General features: G+C 35.9%; 2 protein-coding genes across 3 annotated transcripts in view; one reads left to right on the top strand and one right to left on the bottom strand.

Annotated features, from left to right (window-relative positions):
* Positions 1-21539, top strand: part of LOC135223716 (ras-related protein Rab-3-like) — a 192897-nt gene that overhangs the window by 86253 nt on the left and 85105 nt on the right. For both annotated transcript variants that reach the window (XM_064262457.1, XM_064262456.1), the window contains exon 2: positions 5006-5230. In XM_064262457.1, coding sequence (XP_064118527.1) covers positions 5006-5230 — 225 coding nt within the window. The remainder of the gene's footprint in view (positions 1-5005; positions 5231-21539) is intronic.
* Positions 1-21539, bottom strand: part of LOC135223714 (cytochrome P450 2L1-like) — a 221466-nt gene that overhangs the window by 126347 nt on the left and 73580 nt on the right. The gene's annotated exons all lie outside the window — the stretch shown is intronic.

Raw genomic sequence — 21539 nt, 5'->3', positions numbered from 1 at the left:
TACAGCTGCACATCTTAAACTGATCTTAAAATTGCATTCAAAAGGCAAAAAACAAGAAACAAAAATGTAAAATTAAAAAACAATTGGCTATGCGTTCAATCGTGTTGTAGGTGTATTTGAAATAATAATGATTAAAAAGCATTTCAAGTTCCATCTTTCATTTATCTTTCGTGCATCTTGCATCGGTATTTTTTCAATTGCAAGCTATATTTAATTTGTGGTCTTCTATTTCTTGGTCGCTGTATTTCATATGGTAGTTTCAACCGGGATCTCAATATGTCACCGTTCTTATTGTCCGTATTTTACAAACTTAAACGAAATGAAATTAAAGAATCTTTTAATCAATGAAAACAACATTTACAATTTCTGCCAGCCAGTGCAAAATGAATAATCATGAAGCAACACAAATATATTCTCGATCTTCTGAGCGGCAGAGTACTTAGAAGATGAGACGCACTTCCATTATAGAGATAACGCGAAATTCAAACAAAACAAACTTATTTATAATTATAGTTATGTGGTGAAATTTATTATTCTTCCTCCTGAATTACGATGATTACGAGTTCATATGATAGAAACTGAACTGAGATTTTGCTGGCTTACCTTTTCGAAACCTAAAGTCGTTCTACATGAGATGAAAGCTACGCGCTCTGTGAGTTTACAATAGCATTATGATTATGTAAGCAAGCCCATGGCAGTATGAGAAGATTTATCAGAAAATATCAGACGGTCTATTTTCTAGTGCCTTCTTTTCACAAATATCTGTCTAACAGAGAACAGTATCCTCAGGGAGAAGTGCCCCTACTACTCCCCTTTGTCACTTTTCTTCTTTGATTAGGTCCAACTTGAAACAGACAATAACATTACCCTTCTTGTATCGCTCCAAGACTCGGATATTTAAAAGTGGAAAGAAATTGCTTTCGATTTTCCACAGACAAATGAACGACTCTCGGCGGCGTTGTAAGAGATAACTGACGAAACAGAATTTCGTAAACATTTTTAAAATGTAGACACGATATTCGAAGAACTCAGGAGCAGAGTTAATCCACCGTGAAGTGCTTCGAGGCGTGATGGCATAGTTATAAATTTTCCATTTAAATAAGATCGGCGGCGTTTCGTCGCGATCTGCATTATATTTTCATAATTGATTTTCACTGTATTTTGTTGAGTGATTTATTCTTTGCAATGTAAAGTGGTTAGAGACGAAGGGAGGGTCCTCATGAAGTCCTCTTAGTCGGTGCTTGAAGAGTGATGGGGAGATAAAGCAGATCTTCAAGTTATTAATAGAAGAAGAAGAAGAAGAAAAAGAAGAGGGCATGGCCTGGCGTATTAAACCCTTCCAGAGAGAAAGTTGTGGTGTATGAGAGCGTAAATATGTTTGGGGAAATTCAAGGATTTTATGCTGGAATTGGACGAGGGGTCCTCTGTTTATAAAAATACTGGAAATAAAAAGTCGCCCGAGGAAATTCCAGGTTTTCCAGCCTGAATTGCCGCCGACGAGGACCTTGAATTTATGAAAATGCTGGAAATAAAAGTTGCGGTGGAAGGTTGAGGGGGCGTTGTTGTGTCCTTGGAGTCTTGAGGCCTCCGCACAAAAATGCATCCGAGGAGATATTGTGAACGACGGACTGGAAAGGGATTTGTGTTACGTCACAGGGAAGAGTTAAAAACACGCAGTTAGGCCTATCAGACGCCTACTGGAGCCACGCACAGACACACACACACACGCTTCAAGAGCTCTTAAACGCCATCATTTCTTCCTCCAGCTCACTCTCCACGACGTGGGGATTTACGAGGACATTTTGTGTTGAGAGGTGCCTGGATGACACCGGTCAAGGAAGGGTTGAGATGAAAAGTGCACAGAGAGAGAGAGAGAGAGAGAGACGGTGACAAAGGGCTCAAGCAAGGGGGAAAATCTGAAGAATACGACATTTTAGCCTTAGGGCAAATAGCTTTACTTATTTTTACTTCTCTGTTAGATCTTCAGCATCTTAGATAAGTAAACATTACTTACTTTGGCTCTATCAGTCCTCAGGTATCATTATAATTGTTTGTATGGTGTTTTTACGTTGCGTGGAACCAGTGGTTATTCAGCAACGGGACCAACGGCTTTACGTGACTTCCGAACCACGTCGAGAGTGAACTTCTATCACCAGAAATACACATCTCTGACCCCTCAATGGAATCCCAGAGAATCGAACTCGCGGCCAACAAGGGGGAAGGCAAAGGCTTTTACCAGATTACAAAGTTTGTTGCATTTTTCAGTAAAGGCTACGGCGTTAACCTACTACGTGCAGCCCTCTTTTATCCGGGCTTCGGGGCTCCTCGAGTACATAAGCTCTCTTGTTACGAGAGTGAAACAAAAGCTCTCAGTCATTGGTGTTTCTCTGCGTGTTCTTCACACAAATACATCTGTGAATACACATCAACGTTGTAATACCGGTGGACAAGGATGATTTTGGGAAAAATGGAATAATAATAATAATTGTCAGCTTTGGTCTCTGCGCTTCTTTCATAAGCAAATACCGCGTCTGTGAAATATATCTGTACTTGGAAAACTAGAGAGCAAGGATGATTTGGAGAGACAAAGATATAATGATGATAATTTCCAGTGTTGGCATAGATCGTGCGAGAGGCAAATTTTCGAGCCATCGAAACCTAAGCCAAACTAACCTTTTGATAAATCAGATGTTATTTTTTCATTTCAATTGGAACACTTCCATAATGAGTTGTGATCTACTGAGGTTGAGCAAATGACGCATTTCAAGCTGATGTGATTATGCGATATTTTTGAATAAATTTTATACAGAAACTGATTTTGACGCTTGGGAAATATTGCAGAAGGTTTATTAAATACAGCGAGAGTTTTCCTAAAGAACATACCAGTGTCTCATTATGAAGAGTGGAAAACAATTACTGAATCCAGTTTATATAGCTCTATTTTACTGAAGTTCAAAGAGGAGACATGACGCCATCTAATGAGATATTTCAGATTCATTAAAATTTCAGCATTATCTTCATCATAATCTTCTCTTTTAGGCCTTGAGGTTGTGCTACATTAACCGACCTACTTTAGGTGTTATTTCATTATTATCCCTCTAGAAAGAGTTGGAATTCTTTTCCAGCTGCAGGTGTCCCCAACCCTTCAACTCTTCCATCCTTCAAAAGAGGGTCTGGGGTCTGTCGCTCCTTCCGCCTCTAAAGGACTCTCCTTTCTTTTCTTTTTTTTCCTTTGATCCCCAGCCACATACGGTCATTAGGTCGCCCGTCGTCTATCGGTAGGAAAAAAGAAAAGGGGACATAACGAAGCGTAACAATAATAGAAAAGCGAAAATAATTTTTGTCTTCCGATTCGGACATTGGAGAATGCTCTGTTATTGTTGCCTACGTCCAGCTTCCAAAAAGCAAATCATCCGTCATCGGGATATATAACGTACATAAAAATGTACGTTATATATCACTGGTGTTGACAGAGGATAAAGCCCCAGTACGCTGCTGATAGAGATAGAGGAGACGAAGAGGAGAGGAGATTGGAGAGAGATTAGAGATAGAGGAAGAGCATGAGACGAAGAGAGAGAGAGAGAGAGAGAGAGAGAGAGAGAGTGGGGGCGGGTGATCGGGGCGGGGCCCGCTTTATGGTGATATGTTACGAAATCTGGTGTCAAGTCCGAAAAAAATCTTTAAAGAGATTTAACTTTACATGAAAGGTTACTGCTCCGTAAGAAGCAACAGTAATATATATTTATCATTATCATTAAATAGTATTAACAGTATTTTGGAAACATCCAAAAAGGCTTATATGATAAAAGAAAATAAGTAAAGAGAAGGGAAATAAGTTCAGATATAGACAATTTTATCACAAAGGAGCAGAAAAATATTGAATAATCTTTATCACATTTAAACGTGTTCGTAACTCCTTCAAACATTGCTCAAAAGTTCTGTCGTCCGGAATTTCTCTACAATTTAAAATTGAATTAGGTGTAGAGTTACTTGACGCTTTTAGGGACGGACAAACTTTCTGTATTGCATTTCAGTCCTGTCGCCCTAGCGTGTTCCTATGCCTGGCCGCTGTCTCATCTCCTTTAAGGGATACAAAGAAGAAGCAGCTTTATAATAAAAGAAAAAAGAAAAAAAAACTGACAGAAGGAACAGAAAGCTGGTTATTTTTAGCGTCGAGTGGAGAACTTCGAGGAAGAAATTCCTAACTTTTTCTTCGTCAGTGAATGGGCAAAGTTGCAGAAAGACATTGTATCACACGAACACGTTTTACGGCATCTTTTTAACGCATTTGCCGCTAAACTTTGCACCAACTAGCCAATACGCGTGGCAGAACTGAATTCGTGAATGTTCGTTAAGACTGTGTCACACGAGTATGTTTTCTGGCCCATCTTAAAAGTAGATTGACGACAAACTCTCCACCAAAACATGATTTTTTTCCCTTTTTTTACTATGTTAGTGGCAAAATTGAAGTCACGCACGTTCGCTCGAGTTATGTCACCCAGGCACGAACAGAAGGCTTCCGAGCTAGGTCGATCACAATGAAGTTTTGGGAATGTCATCGTCACGGTTGGTGGAAATTCTTGAACTTCACTTTCACCACTGCTGTAGGCAAATCTGTGCACGATTTGACGGCAAGTCCATAGTTCTTAAAGACGCCATTCCCACCATGAAGCAGTCTTCCTGAGGATGTCGTGCAATTGGAACTTCAAGAGTTCAAGCAAAGATGCAATGCATTACTACCTTAAACTTTTCTCTTTGCATCTCAAAAAATATTGATCTATTATGAATCATTTTCTTTCTTTTTAATACGCGAGATCCCTTCTTCTTTCCCTTTACCTCCTCTTACGTCTTCCAAATAAACACCATATTTTTTGGAAGATTGAATTTCAAATCAAGGGCCCCTGTAGCGATAATAATAATGTCAAAAAACGTGGGCGTATTGTGCAGCCTTAAGTGACTCTGAGAGCAGAATGTTTACATTGATAACTCTTTTTATTCCCGACAGATGGCGGTGTCTCAGGATAATCGCTGGCAGAAAGATGCCGCCGACCAGAACTTCGATTACATGTTCAAATTGCTGATCATCGGCAATTCTTCGGTGGGCAAGACGTCGTTTCTCTTCCGATACGCCGACGACTCCTTCACCTCCGCCTTCGTCAGCACCGTAGGAATAGATTTCAAGGTTAAAACGGTCTTCAGGAATGACAAGAGAGTCAAGCTTCAGATTTGGGTGAGTATCGATTATCTATCTCTCTGTCTGGCATATACATTCATCGCTGCTGATTTTCATCTATTTGCTTTCGCTTGCATTTCGTTTAGTCTCTTCTTTTCTATCGTTGTTTAGCATCTTCTCTTCGATTTACTTACTTTTTATTATTATTATTATTATTTGGAAGGCGACCCTCTTTCAAACAAGTCTTATTGAAAGATATTGCTGCATCTGCTGCATTTAACTTGTAAATAGAGAACACTATTTACCAGTTAAATTTAGCTGATGCAGCAATATCTTTCAATAAGACTTATTATTATTATTATTATTAATTTTTTTTGCATATGGACATTGTCTTCTTCAGGCATGTTCCATACAAATGTTGGCTCATTCGGAATAATAATAATAATAATAATAATAATAATAATAATAATAATAATAATAATAATAATAATAATAATAATAATAATAATAATAATAATGATTGCAGGTTCACAATAATATCGCATGTGAAGTATAAAGTCTTTAATAATAAGAGCTTTCGAACCTTGTACTAGGTTGAGCGCTTCCTTCATTTGCGTTCGTCGTTGTGGAATTGTCCTGTTCAGAAGTTTACTTCGACGGATTTTTAAATTCATAATGTTCACTTGTCTGAAGATGAACCTAATACAAGGTTCGAAAGCTCTTATTATTAAGGACTTTATACTTCACATGCGATATTATTGTGGACCTGCAATCATTGCCATCATTTTCGACACTGAAAATTGTGCCCAATAATAATAATAATAATAATAATAATAATAATAATAATAATAAGTGCGTACACATTCTATCTGGTGAATTCGCAGGAAGCAGAGAACGAATCACGTGATATCAATCTATGCTATATACATACATCTTCTCTTTCTGATTAAAACTCACCAAACTAAATTCGCTAACTGGAGATGTGCTTGAATGGAAAGGGCATTAAAAATTTATGAAATACAAGAATAACTTATTTAATAAAAAAGACCCAGCCAGGAAATGAAAACTACGAGGATTATCTGGAATGGGCGGCCAGCAACAAATGTAAGGCAGTAGGACCTTCCTTGTAACTTTGGTCTTTCGATCAACTTAATTTTCAAACAATATCGGTTCCGATCAGTAAAGGGTGACAACGTCAATCAGATATTCGTTCCACTGTTCGTCCCTCGATCGATGAATTTAGACGATACTGGTTCCGGCCGATACCTGGAATGGTGGGTATCAGTGAATGGTAGCCAATACCTGGAATGGTGGGTCTCAGAGAATACTAAAGACTTCTGACCTAAGTCTGATGAAGGATGAGGCTTAAGCATCTATAGCAATAGGCCACAATGGGTCACAATGGGGCCTGACACGTCACAAAGTGATCCAAGAACACTCTAGACCTGTTGAATGAATGTTCTATTTTGAATCAAGTTTACGAATCTCTGACGTTACCATATGGACAAGTTTTTGAAGGTCGTGAGACCAAAATCATTGTTTTTCATCCTTACACGTTTTTCAATAAAAACAGTGAAAAGTATATGCTTGTAGTTTGAACAATAATTCCAATACACTTTTTCAGACACTAATGTTATTATTAGGAATGTTGTGCTGATAAATTAATTATCATATAAAATTTATAATTATTATTATCATCTTTGTTTTTGTTGTTAAAATCATCTATGTAGGCCTCTGTAGACATTATTGTTATTATTAGCACTTAAATTGCTGAAATTTTATCAATAATTATTTGTATATTTTTTTATTGCTGTTAAATTTATCTACGTAGGCCTCCTAAGAAGGAAAGAAAAGAGAAATGGGCCAAGAGTGAAACTTAGTAAAACTAATAAAACAACAAATGACAATAAATAAACGAAGTAAAGAAATAAATATATATTTTTTGTCGCTGATATTAACAGAATTATTAGATTAAAATCTACAATAATTTGTAGTTCAAGTATGCTAAAATCTACAATATATGCCTTTTGATATAATCTCTGCAACAAAATTATCGTTGATGGTCCTGCTCTTGATACAATGTATATAAAGAATTATTATTATTATTATTATTATTATTATTATTATTATTATTATTATTATTATTATTTTTATTATTTTGAGGAAAGGATGGCTGCGCTGTGCGAATTGATTTTACATTGAGTTTTTTTTTTCTTAAAATTCGCCTTTCTTTCACGTTAACATTGGTTAATAGTTGGCCACTGTTAATATTTCGGTGGATTTAAGCAGCGTTGTTTAAATCCGCCGAAATATGAACAATGGCCAATTATTAACCAATGTTGACGTGCAAGAAAGGAGAATATCATATAATATTTATATATACTATATATATATATAATATATATATATTAATATATATAAACTTGATATAAAAATCAATAAGCAGAAAGCAGCCATCCTTTTCCACAAAACATGCATGAAAGAGGGTCTATTTCCTTACTATTATTATTATCCTCCCACACACATACACATATAACAAACTGACAAAGTGATGATTTTAGTGAGCATACATCCAAACAGCAGAACACTTAAGAGTGTAACGATGAAAAAAAAAAAGTATAGTTGAGACATAATTGTGTTTTCGTAGACTAATTGGCGTCTCTCTCAGACACGACCTTAATTTAGAGGCAATGCGACTCCTCTGTGTGTTTTCTGAAGGCATGTCTTAGGCCAGAAGATTTAGAAGGAAATCCTATTTTTTTTTTTTCGCTGCGTCTAAAGATTGTCTAGGATTCAGGAACTCAAGTTATGTAGTGAAGAAAGAGTAGTTGCTTTTTCTCTCTCTCTGTTTGTATAATATATGATATATATATATATATATATATATATATATAATATATAAAAGTATATACATATATATATATATATATATATATATAAATATATATATATATATACATATATATATATATATATATATATATATATCTATATATATATATATATATGAGAGGACAGCGACACTTACACACACACACACACACACACACATCAATATATATATATATATATCTATTATATATATATATATATATTTATACAAATACATATAAAACATATATCTATATATATACATATAATCAATTAAGCGATATATAAATACATATAAAATATATATATATATATATATATATATATATATATATATATATATATAATATATATAGTATATATATATAGTATATGAGAGGACAGCGACACTTATATATATACACACACAGACACACACACACACATATATATAATAATATATATATATATATATATATATATATATATATATATTATATATATATAATATACTATATATATACATACTTGTTCGTTTATCTATCTCCTAGGTTCCTCCACATCTGCCATAGCTCCCCTACTCTAAGCGCGTATATTTTCTTGTTTTAAAGCTCTTATTAAAAACATTTATGTGTTTTCGTCATATTGCACGAGAATGTATTAATAATAATAATAATAATAATAATAATAATAATAATAATAATAATAATAATAATAATAATAATATCCATTATCATCATCACTATCATTAACGTATATCTTTATCACCATTAGTAGAAATAAGGAAAAACCACTTTCCTTTATTACTTTATTACTCGAAGTCGTACAGACATCCACTGGCTCTAAGTAAGATCGCCTTAGGTCTAAATTGGCGATACAGGCCAAATTGTATTCGGAATAATTCCCTTTTACTATCCTTTTACGATGATTCAAGTTGTCCTCTGGCAATGGAATTTTATTCATTCCTCTGTAGTTCTACCGTCATTGAAAATGCCCCTTCTTAAAAGGCTTGTTTATCATACGCTCCACTTAATTTTTTAAATTTTCTTTATTTTATACTCTCGACAACATCAAAGAATGTAATCCCTGCGTTTTTTCTTGTTGCTCAAGCCTTCCCACACGACTTAGAGAAACTAAAAATTATTTTCAAACTCTCCCTTTCTTTTTGGATATGTCTTCAGAGACCTCGCTTTGTGTAAAAATAAAGAGAAAGAAAAAAAAACCCACTTGCCTTTGAAAAACTGAATGTCGTTGCTTAATTTTCACTTTCATTTCGGATATGTCCTCACAGACCTCGTTTAAAGGTAAAAAAAAAAAAATCTGAATATTGTTGCCTAATTTTCCAATTCATTCTTTATATGTCCTAAGAGACCTGGCATTAGTAACCAAAAATAAAAAAATATAAAAATTAATAAACAAAAAACAGAGGTCAAAATATTCGCTTATGCAAAATGGCACAACTACAACAATGGGTAATTTAGCGGACCGGATTTCCGGCCATTAAAACGTGCGGATGAACTCGACACTCGGCTGAAATGTTGTGTTACTTTTTTTTTTTTTTTTTTTTTTTGTCATATAAGAGGAGGTCAACGGGACGGGAATCAAGTGTCTTCATTTATTTCAATAAGGTTTCTTGTGTCTCATCGTGCACAATTGCAACTTGAAGCCACACTGGCAAGGTGGCTTTTATATATATATTATAGCTATATGTATATAATATATATATATATATATATATATATATACATATATACATATATATATATATATATATATATATATATAACATACATATATATATATATCTATATATATAATATATATATATATATATAGTATATACTATATATATATATATATGTATGCATATATATATATATATATAGTATATATATATATATATATATATATATATATATTATCATATATATATATATATATATATATATATATATATATATATGTATATATTTTCTTACTGGGCTTCACTGTGACCCCGCAGCAGGCCCATAGGGTGTGTTGCAAGTTTTTGTTAGCATGTTTTCATTTTTCACAAGACAAAGGATACATAGGAAGAAAAAGCTTTAGCCACGGAGCCAAGAAATATACTTCAGTAGAATAGGTTTGTTTGAATTCCTGATGGTATGATCAGAGACTGATTGCTGAAAAATGCTGATCGTGTGAGGATCATCGGCGTTGAATTGAATGACTCCGTTTATTGGAATCATGTTTATGTAGACGTTAATGGGGATGTGGCTGCCAAGCCAATGGTTTTATCTTGCCCAAGCCGGAATAAAGCAATGAAAGGATGAAAGGATAAGGAAAGGTAGTGCAGCTTAACCAGGAAGGTTTCAATGGACATTGGAATTACAATAAAAGATAATATACCTTGGAAAAAGTATGTCTTAGTTTAACCAGACCACTAGGCTGATTAACAGTTCTCCTAGGGCTGGCCCAAAGGATTAGATATTTTTACGTAGCTAGAACCAATTGGTTACCCAGCAACGGAACCTACATATATCGAAAAATTAATTTCTATCACCAGAAATAAACTTCTCTTGTTCCGCGTTGGCCGAGCCGAGAATCGAACTTCGGACCACCGGATTGGTAGCCGAGCGCGAAATCCACTCTTCCAATGAGGAACTGATAGACCTTGGAAAACCGGAACATGGGAATAAATAAAAAGTTTGGTAGTACAAGGGAAGACATAGACACAGAACTGTTCAATCAGTGTCTATGTGCAAAGAGGTGTCTCGACGGGTGTTAAAAGTTCGTCAAATAGGAAAAGGGGCTTTTTTTTACCTTGGGGTCAACGGAATATTGACAGATAAAATAACCTACTCATAGACGGGAGACTGAGACAACACCTACAGGCATAAAAATGAGATAGATGGAAGGAATGAGGATAGGGCAATCTCGGTCCATCTTGTATCTTCTTAACCTAAATTTAACAAGAGCCTCTTTACTCTTCATTAAGATATTGATGATGTGATCTTTCTCACCCTCATAGAAGAGCGAAGAATCTGATCGTTGGTGAAATTTTATTCTTCTAAATAAAATGTCTTAATTTTATTTTTCAACCATCATTATTAATAAGTTATAGAAAGTAATAATTCGCCAATTATATACGTGATATCTTTAGAAATCGGAACTACCAGGACATCTATTATTATTATCATTATTGACAAGAAGATCCCTATTCTTACGTAACAAGGCCACAGGCGCCATTGATTTGAAATTCAAGCTTCCAAAGAATATGGGGTTCATTTCAAAAAAATAACAGAAGGGAAAAGGAAATATGGAAAGAAAAGATCAGTTATTAGAAAAGAAAAAAACTAAAGTAACAAATTAATAAATGAATAGATCAAAATTTAAGTAAATTATTAAAATACAAGGAAAAGGGCTCTAGGATAGGAATGAGCTGCATCTGTGGACATTCTCAGGAAAAAAGGACCTCTGGAATTGAGAAGTTCGCAGCCAGGCGCATTTACTGCCTAGTGGTGCTGCTGTTCAGCAAATTTGGTTGTTCCCGGCAGGAAAAGAGGATCAGGGATCAGTTGTAAATGGGGAAAGATCTGTTGAAAGTACGTTACGAAAAAATGACAAACAAGACACCATCAGTCGATGGAAACAGAAACCTACCACCACGAACCACTATCATAAAAGAGACAAATCTCTGGCAGAAGCAGACATCCACAGCAAAGAACAGTATTCCAGTAAGGGAAGGACAAATGACCTAAAATAGATTGCATCGATTTAATCATTATTATAAATATATGAGGCCTTACGTACAATACTTAACTTCTGTGCGACATTTGCTAACGCTTTAAATAGATGTTTCTCAAAAGCAGTGTCGGAAAACGCCACCGTTTTAGTACATGCTACCCTTTAACAAAACCTTAAAATAACTTGGTGTTAACTTTAATAATATTGCGTTCATTAAAGTTACTAAAGGGCACATGTCGAAAGCCGCAGTTTCAAAGAAAAATTGCACTGAGGTTAGGACTTGGATTCGTAAACTTTCAGCTTTTCAAAATAACTTGCTGACTTTCTCGTGGAGTTTTTCTTTACGCTCAAATTTTAATTTGTATTCCCTTATTCCTAACACCAATTCACTGGCTTATACTAATGAAGCAAACATTGGAAGTATCTGCCTTGCCTGAATATCGTTATATGACTGTGTAATCGTTACCTTTGTATGAAGGGAATCTTATGTATGCTTACTTTGAACCGTGAGTTGCCTGGCGTTTCGCAGAAGCAGACCTTTTTAGTGCGTTGTTTAGTGCACTGATATGATTAACGTTTCTGCTCTGACTTTACGAGTACTTATTTATGCTTTAGTTGGGAACTCTTTATATATGTTCATATTTTTGCCTTTGTTGTCAAAGTTAAGCTCGTATTGCCATTCTATAATGATTACGAGTAACTTCCAACTATTCCGAGTTATGTTTGTGGGGTTCTTGGTCGAAAGTACAACAACACGGGGTGACGTGCAGAGTATTTGGTTAACTTACGGAGTACATATTTAAAAACCGCAGGGTATTTAGTTAACTCCAAGGCACTTGGTCAACAAAGGAGCCAGTAGGTTCAATAATGGAGGAGTTGGTTAACGCATAGAGGCCTTTGCTAACTGAGGCTGTTATAACTAGGGAGTAGTACTTACAAATTTTGTTCTTGGTCTTAACAAAAAAATTAGTAAACTTGAATAACTCAAAAATTTATCACGAATCATAAAAGTTATGAGAGAGAGAGAGAGAGAGAGAGAGAGAGAGAGAGAGAGAGAGAGAGAGAGAGAGAGAGAGAGAGAGAGAGAGACTTAATGAATAAACCTGCACTCAGGCTTTCACTCTTGGTGTGAAAGAGAACAGCTTAAAACGAAAATACTCATCATAGAAATGGTATCTCGACATTTTATAGAACCTGATTAGATTTAGATAGGAGACAGACTTGTCACGAACAAGAGCCTATCTTATCAGTAAGAAATTGGACACTGGATCTGAGTAATGAGAGAGAGAGAGAGAGAGAGGAGGAGAGAGACGAGAAGAGATGGAGAGGAGAGAGAGAGAGAGGGGGGGGGGGGGCGGGGCGGTTAATTGAATAATACTTTACATCTGTGAACATTATAACAAAAGACTACTGAGTAATCTTGGTGTTCATTATATTCGGTAATCTACTGCTTACGGCAGCATTGCATAACAAGTGTCTAACAATTGAAAAGAAAATATAGATATCTGGTTAGCAACACTAAATTAAAGAAGGGTATTCTAAAATCATTCACACCGATGCATCAATCAGACTATTGCAGGCGTTGATTGGACTTATTATTGTTAAAAAAATAATAATAGAAATAATATTAATAATTATGATAATAATAATAATAATAATTATCCTTTTGTGTACACAACCACATAAGGCGGGGAGATTCAATTCAAATTCAATTCAATTCAATTCATAAAACAACTCAAACCAGGTATATACGGATTTGAAAGAGTTTTCGTGAAAAATGGGTGATAAACCAGAAAAAAATGTGGAATAAAATTTGAGATGAGGATATGGATTCTGGTTTTGTCCCCTAACAGTTACTAAAAAACTTACGGAAGGATTTCTATGAAATTTTGTAGATGGGTGAATTATGGACCACAGAAGAAAAGGTAAGATTTTGACATGAATCCCGATTTCCACTCCGGTCCACGAGTATATATATCCATACATAACCATTCCCACGTCCAGCAATAAATTTAGCAATAAATAGGCAGCACGGGCGTGAAAAATCAGGAAGAACGGGCGACGGTGTTTTCTCCTGAATCCCCCTCTGGCCATAAAAGAGCCTTCAAGGTTGATAAAAGGGATTTTGCTTCCGAGAAAGGGAGGAAGGAGGGGGGGGGGGGTGGGGATTGTTGGAACAACGCGTGGGCTGCGGGGGTAAACACGAAGGCGTTAATCCGCGGAAAGGTTTTCCTTTTGTTGAATAGCAAATCGATGCCCTTTCTGCCGATTTCAGTCTAAACGGGTTCGCGATATCAAAAGTGAGGATTACTCGTCCAGTGCCACGCATATAATGCACGCAGATTTGGACGTCTTGGCCCAGGGCATAATTATGATTTTCGCACTGTATTTGGTTTAAGTTCTCTTCATCCCTTGCATTTTTTTACCTACGATACAAAATTTTTTAACAATTCGAATCAAGTCCTTTTACTATATATATATATATATATATATATATATATATATATATATATATATATATATATATACATATATATGTATATATAAACATACGTACAAATATATATGTACGTATGGTGTATACATCAACGTCAAAATTAAGGAAGTACAAACGAGCACAAGTTAGTTAAGGAAACTGTTTATAAAAGGCTTTTTCTCAAAAGGTAAAAACCTTTGTATAATGCAAAGCACAAGTGATGGAAATTGTTATGCCAGTCTCTTAGGCTCGATAGAAGAACGACGGAAATTGAAATACGTTAAAGAAATGGAAAAAGAAATGGAGTGAAACGATAAATCAAGTTAGAAACGAAAAGGAATACAACTGTAAGGAGAAATAGAATAAAGCAGAGTCAAAATTGATTTTATTGCATATTCTGGTTCATTTGGGAGTATACTGCGGGAAAATGGAGGGGGCCAAATTTTTCGACCCCCGGATCCCCCCATTGGGGGCCCTTTTTGTCCTGGGGGGTCCCGGTACTCACAATATTTTTAAATCAGCCAATAATTAATCGATTTTGATGATTTTCGGATGGATTTAGGGGTTTTTGAAGATTCTGAATCCATCTGTGACACAAGTGAGTAGACTGGAAGTAAATATCATTCATTTTCAGCGTACGAGTGACCCGGACACAGTACGGAAACGGTACCGAACACGGTACGATCGACGAAGTTTCTCACAATCTTAAAAACCTGGTCATGTAATAGTACCTGTTTTTCTAGGTTTACAAGTATGACAAATTGAATGAAGCAGTTGTTTTTGTTAACAAACCTTTAGTTTTGGGGAAAATAAGCCATCCATACACGTAAACAAAAGTATTTATATTTTGTAAAAAAAAAATTACCAGGATTACATTATGCAAATTATAATGTGACAATTCATGCAACCTATTTAACCATATTATATCAAATACTGAGCTAGACGTGATCTGTTTAATAAACAAGTAACCCTCATATCAAATGTAAATGCTTTCCGTACATGAAAATAAACACAACTCCGGCTTAGAATAAAGTATCGAGTGACAAGCACAGCTGACCAGAACATATGATTGCAATAGTGCACACTGTAAGATACCACACATTGCACCACTATGACTGATAGTATTGACCAGAAAAGAAGACAAACTAAATCACAGAGACACTGGACCTATTGTTAAGCGCATTATTAAATGTAAATGCTTTCCGCACAGGAACATAAACAAACAACACCAGACTAGAATAATAAAGCATCGTGTGACAAGTACAAATGACCAGAACAGAGGTTTGCAATAGTGCATGATGTTAAACTACTACAAAAAGGCGCCCCCAACGGGGGATCCGGGGTTCGAAAAATTTGCCCCCCTCGACTTTCACACAGTAAACACCCAAATGAACCAGAATATACGATAAAATCAATTTTGACAGCAGAATCCTACGGGAGCTGTTTTTTTGACCAAGTCATACCGCACTAGTAGGATTAAACCCCGCTAATGTGATTGGCCTTCCATTCAGAAGATGGGAACAGAGCAGGAGTCAAGAAAAAAAAAAAAGGATTTCGCAGAATTCCAAAGACCAACAAAAGGTGACTTCAGGAACATGTTTCCATTTTATGAGGCCTAAGAAACTAGACAAGAAATTGTCACCAAATTAACTTCAAAAGAAATCCGTCAGTGGCTCTGTGGGCTTGTTCCATATGAATAGGTTCCATCTTCTGAACAATTATGATAATTAACTGTTCAAGATTCAACATCCTGCAAGTATTTTACGTTTTTTTTTTTTTAAAATTAAAACCGTACTACGAAGGTTAAGAGTTGTACATACATGGTTGCTAGGACACTATCACGTCCACACACCACACACACACACACACGCATGCATGCTGTGTATACATATAAAATGTGTGCTCGCTGATTCTCTATAAGCATACACACATACACATTACATACACACACACACATACATATATATATATATGTATATATATGTATTTATTTATCATATTCATATACATTAAACAAACACACACACACACACATATATATGTATATATATATATATATATATATATATATATATATATATATATATATATATAGAATTTTTCCTAAAACAAGAGACGGTAATTTTGATACACGTCACATACTCAGGCGATAATGTCTGATGTAATTAAGAAATGATAAGACGAGCCAAATCCCCCCCATAACTCTGCTGTCGCAGACCTCAGCATTCCAATCCTTCGTCCCTTTGAAGCAAATCTTAATTTAATCCTTTTGCAAATCCTTTGTGATCTAATAAAACCTCTCCTCTGCATCGCATTCATGGTGACACCAGGTGGACGGGAAGAAAAAGGTGAACTAAATGGAACACATAACACACAGACGGACGGATAGACGAACAGGCAAATTATATATATATATATATATATATATATATATTATATATATATATATATTATATATATATATATATATATATATATATATGTATATTTATATATATATAATATATATATATATATATATATATATAATGTACATATTATATGTATCATATATAAATACATAATATATGTATCATACATATAAATAATAATATATATATATATATATATATATATATATATTATATATATATATATATACTATATATACTACATATATGTGTGTGTGGGGAGCGTGTTCTGTTTATATAGTGTTGGTAGTTCATGCCCTCAAGTCTCCTACTCCTTCTGAGAGCACTAAATATGCCATATTTCTCGTTCTTAGTATCTTTTTTCCTCATACCTCATACACTAATTTCATAATGAGACCTCCATTTTGGGCCCCGTACCCATCGAATAAATTGTGTTTGGGAAATTGGGAGATGAAATGGGGAGGGGTGGCGGATATCTCTACTGAGAAAAGAGGGCGGCCGCGTCCAGTGTCCGCACTGGTTATTCTATGCTTCCTTAGTTTCCTACATTCTTATTTTCAGTTCACAGGTGGGGTTTGTACTGAATCATCAGATCACCAGTCATTAGACCTGTGAATCTTGAATCTATTCAGAATATGATATCTGGCGTTAAATTCTTCTTACCTCTCGCTCTTCCCAGTGATAGGATCAAACTTTTTGACACTCAGTTTTTCAGATAATTCTTTCAGTGCTTCCAATCATATGTTCGTATTTCAACAAAGATCCTCTGGCAGTTTGCGGATGAACTATTACCTACGCTTTGTCATCTATTACTCCTGATTTCTAACACTTAATATAGCCTTCCTTTTAGAAGTATGCGCTAGTTTCCCGTTGGGAGGGCGTGCCTTCAGTGCTCCTCATGTGGTGCAAATTGGGTATTATTTAAGGTCCTTTTCAGTGTCTCCTCGGGACCTAACTGCAGCCACTCCATTCCTTTTACTGTAGCCCCGTTCATATTTTTTCTTCCATCTTTCCACCATCTCGTAACAAGTGCTTCATAGTGTAACTGCGAGGTTTCCCTCCGGTTAAAACCTTTTTACTCTCAAGTTCCCCTCAGCGCTGAATGACTCCATAAGTCCCATTACTTGGCCTAAATTTTATATTCCATTCCATTCCAGAAGGGGCACTTACATAAATCGTTTCAACCTCTTGGTATTTCAGCACACACTAACCACTTGTCTATTGAAATCTTATTTCACTTTAAAAGCTCTCAAACATGAATCCACCTCTTATTTTTCATCACCAGAATGGTTTCTTTAAGTTCACGAAAGCAGTATCATTTACTATGCGGGATTTTGGGCTTCATTTGATATCACTCTTGATATCTCTAATGTATTTGATAGTGCTTGGCATTAGGCTCCGTTAGCCAGCATTTCCTGATAGAGATTTTACGTCTTTCCTTTGCAAAAGTACTGCCAAATATCTGTTTAACCACTTTATATTTGATGTTGCTAATAGCATTGTATCAGCTCACTTTCCCATCTCTTGCTGTTCATGATTTTTGTCTTTCGTCTGCTATATTCCACTCTTGGCCAGTAAACATTTTATCTTATTCATGCTTGGACTAACGTTTCAACCCTTCATAATTTATCAACCTCAACCTCCCAGCACTCACCTGTTGTACGCAGTCAAGATCGATATGCTTTCTCCATTTTTCATCCATCAAGTCTTCTTGCAGGTTGACCCGAATTAGGAACTGACAGTTTCTGCAAAGTTCAGAGCATCAGATTCGTTTTCTTCCTAATTTTCAGTCCCGTTTCCTCTCTATACAACTGATTTCCGAAAATGTGACCAGGTGTTGATGTTAAATCAGATATGTCTTACACAGATCACATAATTCGAATCCATAAAAATGTTTCTAAAAGAAAATTATTTACTTCATTTCAAGATGCTACATCACAATAAGGAAACAAAGCTATCCTTCTTTCAAGTAAGGAAAAGACTGACCCTCAGAAATTCTAAGGATACGGAATCCTATGGCTTTAAGCACATTTTATGAAACTTTTGTGTACGTAAATGATGCTGCAGAATCTTCATCGACACCAGGTTCATCCTTAATTTAGCAGCTATGGGGTGAACGTGGTAATAATTATTGCCTATATTTTCTACGGGAAGCACTCTACAAGGGAAAAAATTCCTGTGTCCTGAATTTGTTGGGTTCGATGGTTCGCGCCCATGAGGCGATAAATTTCTTATCGACTAAAAATACCCTTCGGTTAACATATATGAAAATATATTAATTCCGAGGTAAAGCGAATTAGACATTAAAGGACATTTGTAGCTTGATGTATGTATATGAATCACGGTAATATGATATAACTCATATTATATATATATCTATATATATATATATATATATATATATAATTTATATATATAAGTCATATCACATTATCGAGCTACAAATGTCCTTTAATATCTAATTCACTCTACCTCGTAATTAATACATTTTCATATATGTTTAACCGAAGGGGAATTTTTTTAGGCGATAATAGAATTGCTGGCTGACAGGCACGAACCATCAACATCTTCAATTCCAGGACTGGCAGTGAAGCCTTAGACCACCCCGCCACCTGGAATTGAAGATGTTGATGGTTCGTGCCCTTCGCCCGACAATTATATTATTGCCTAAAAAATTCCCCTTCGGTTAAACATATATGAAAATATATTAATTCCAGGGTAGAGCGAATTAGATATTAAAGGACATTTGTAGCTTGATATATGTATATGAATCACGGTAATGTGATATGACTTATATAATGGCTACGTGCGGGCAAAAGCACTACAACGCTACCGAGAAGGAGGGGGTTTGATGCAGTCTCTAAAACTACAAATACCTGAGTGCGACAGTATTTGAGGCGGGAGGTGGCATAAACTTATATCCTCTTGCGATGGCAGGGTGGGCTAAGGCTTCATGGCTAGTCCTAGAATTGAAGATGTCGATGGTTCGTGCCCGTCGGCCGGCAATTCTATTATCGCCAAAAAAATTCCCCTTCGGTTAAACATATATGAAAATATATTAATTGCGAGGTAGAGCGAATTAGATATTAAAGGACATTTGTAGCTCAATATGTGTATATCAATCACGGTAATGTGATATGACTTATATAATGGCTACGTGCGGGCAAAAGCATTACAACGCTACTGAGAACGAGGGGGTTTGATGCAGTCTCCAAAACTACAAATACCTGAGTGCGACAGGTATTTGGGGTGGGAGGCGGCATTAACTTATATCCTCTTGCGGTGGCGGGGTGGGCTAAGGCTTCACTGCCAGTCCTGCAATTGAAGAGGTTGATGGTTCGTGCCCGTCGGCCGGCAATTCTATTATCGCCTAAAATATTCCCCTTAGATTAAACATATATGAAAGTATATTAATTGCGAGGTAGATCGAATTACCTATTAAAGTACACTTGTAGCTCAATATATGTATATGAATCACGGTAATCTGATATGACTTATGTAATGGCTACGTGCAGGCAAAAGCACTGCAATGCTACCGAGAACGAGGGGGTTTGATGCAGTCTCCAAAACTACAAATACCTGAGTGTGACAGGTATTTGAGGTGGGAGGCGGCATAAACTTTTATCCTCTTGCGGTGGCGGGGTGGGCTAAGGCTTCACGTCCAGTCCTGCAATTGAAGATGTTGATGGTTCGTGCCCGTCGGCCGGCAATTCTATTATTGCCTAAAAAATTCCCCTTCGGTTAAACATATATGAAAATATATTAATTCCGAGGTAGAGCGAATTAAAGATTAAAGGACACTTGTTGCTCAATATATGTATATGAATCACGATAATGTGATATGACTTATGTAATGGCTACGTGCAGGCAAAAGCACTACAACGAGGGGGTTTGATGCAGTCTCCAAAATTACAAATACCTGAGTGCAACAGGTATTTGAGGCGGGAGGCAGCACAAACTTATATCCTCTTGCAGTGGCGTGGAGGGCTAAGGCTTCACTGACAGTCCTGGAATTGAAGATGTCAAGGGTTTGTGCCCGTCGGCCGGCAATTCTATTATCGCCTAAAAAATTCCCCTTCGGTTAAACATATATGAAAGTATATTAACTCTGAGGTAGATATTAAAGGATATTTGTAGCTCGATATATGTATATGAATCACGATAATGTGATATGACTTATATAATAGCTACGTGCGGGCAAAAGCACTACAACGCTACCGAGAACGAGGGGGTTTGATGCAGTCTCTAAAACTACAAATACCTGAGTGCGATAGGTATTTGAGGCGGGGAGGAAGCATGAACTTATATCCTCTTGTGGTGGCGAGGTGGGCTAAGGCTTCACTGCCAGTCCTGGAATTGGAGATGTCGATGGTTCGTGCCCGTCTGCTGGCAATTCTATTATTGCCTAAAAAATTCCCCTTCGGTTAAACATATATGAAAATATATTAATTCCGAGATAGAGCAAATTAGACATTAAAGGACATTTGTAGCTTGATATATGTATATGAATTATGGTAATGTGATATGACTTATATAATGGCTACGTGCGGGCAAAAGCACGACAACGCTACTGAGAAAGAGGGGGGTTGATGCAGTCTCTAAAACTACAAATACCTGAGTGCGACAGGTATTTGAGGTGGGAGGCGGCATAAACTTATATCCTCTTGCAGTGGTGAGGTGGGCTAATGCTTCACTGCCAGTCCTGGAATTGAAGATGTCGATGGTTCTTGCCCGTTGGCCGGTAATTCTATTATCGCCTAAAAAATTCCCCTTCAGTTAAACATATATGAAAATATATTAATTCTGAGGTAGAGCGAATTAGATATTAAAGGACATTTGTAGCTCGATATATGTATATGAATCACGGTAATGTGATACGACTTATATAATGGCTATGTGCAGG

The sequence above is a fragment of the Macrobrachium nipponense genome, chromosome 10 (assembly GCF_015104395.2).
Source record: "Macrobrachium nipponense isolate FS-2020 chromosome 10, ASM1510439v2, whole genome shotgun sequence".
NCBI classification, from domain to species: Eukaryota; Metazoa; Arthropoda; class Malacostraca; order Decapoda; family Palaemonidae; genus Macrobrachium; species Macrobrachium nipponense.
This window is presented reverse-complemented; position numbering and strand designations above follow the sequence as displayed.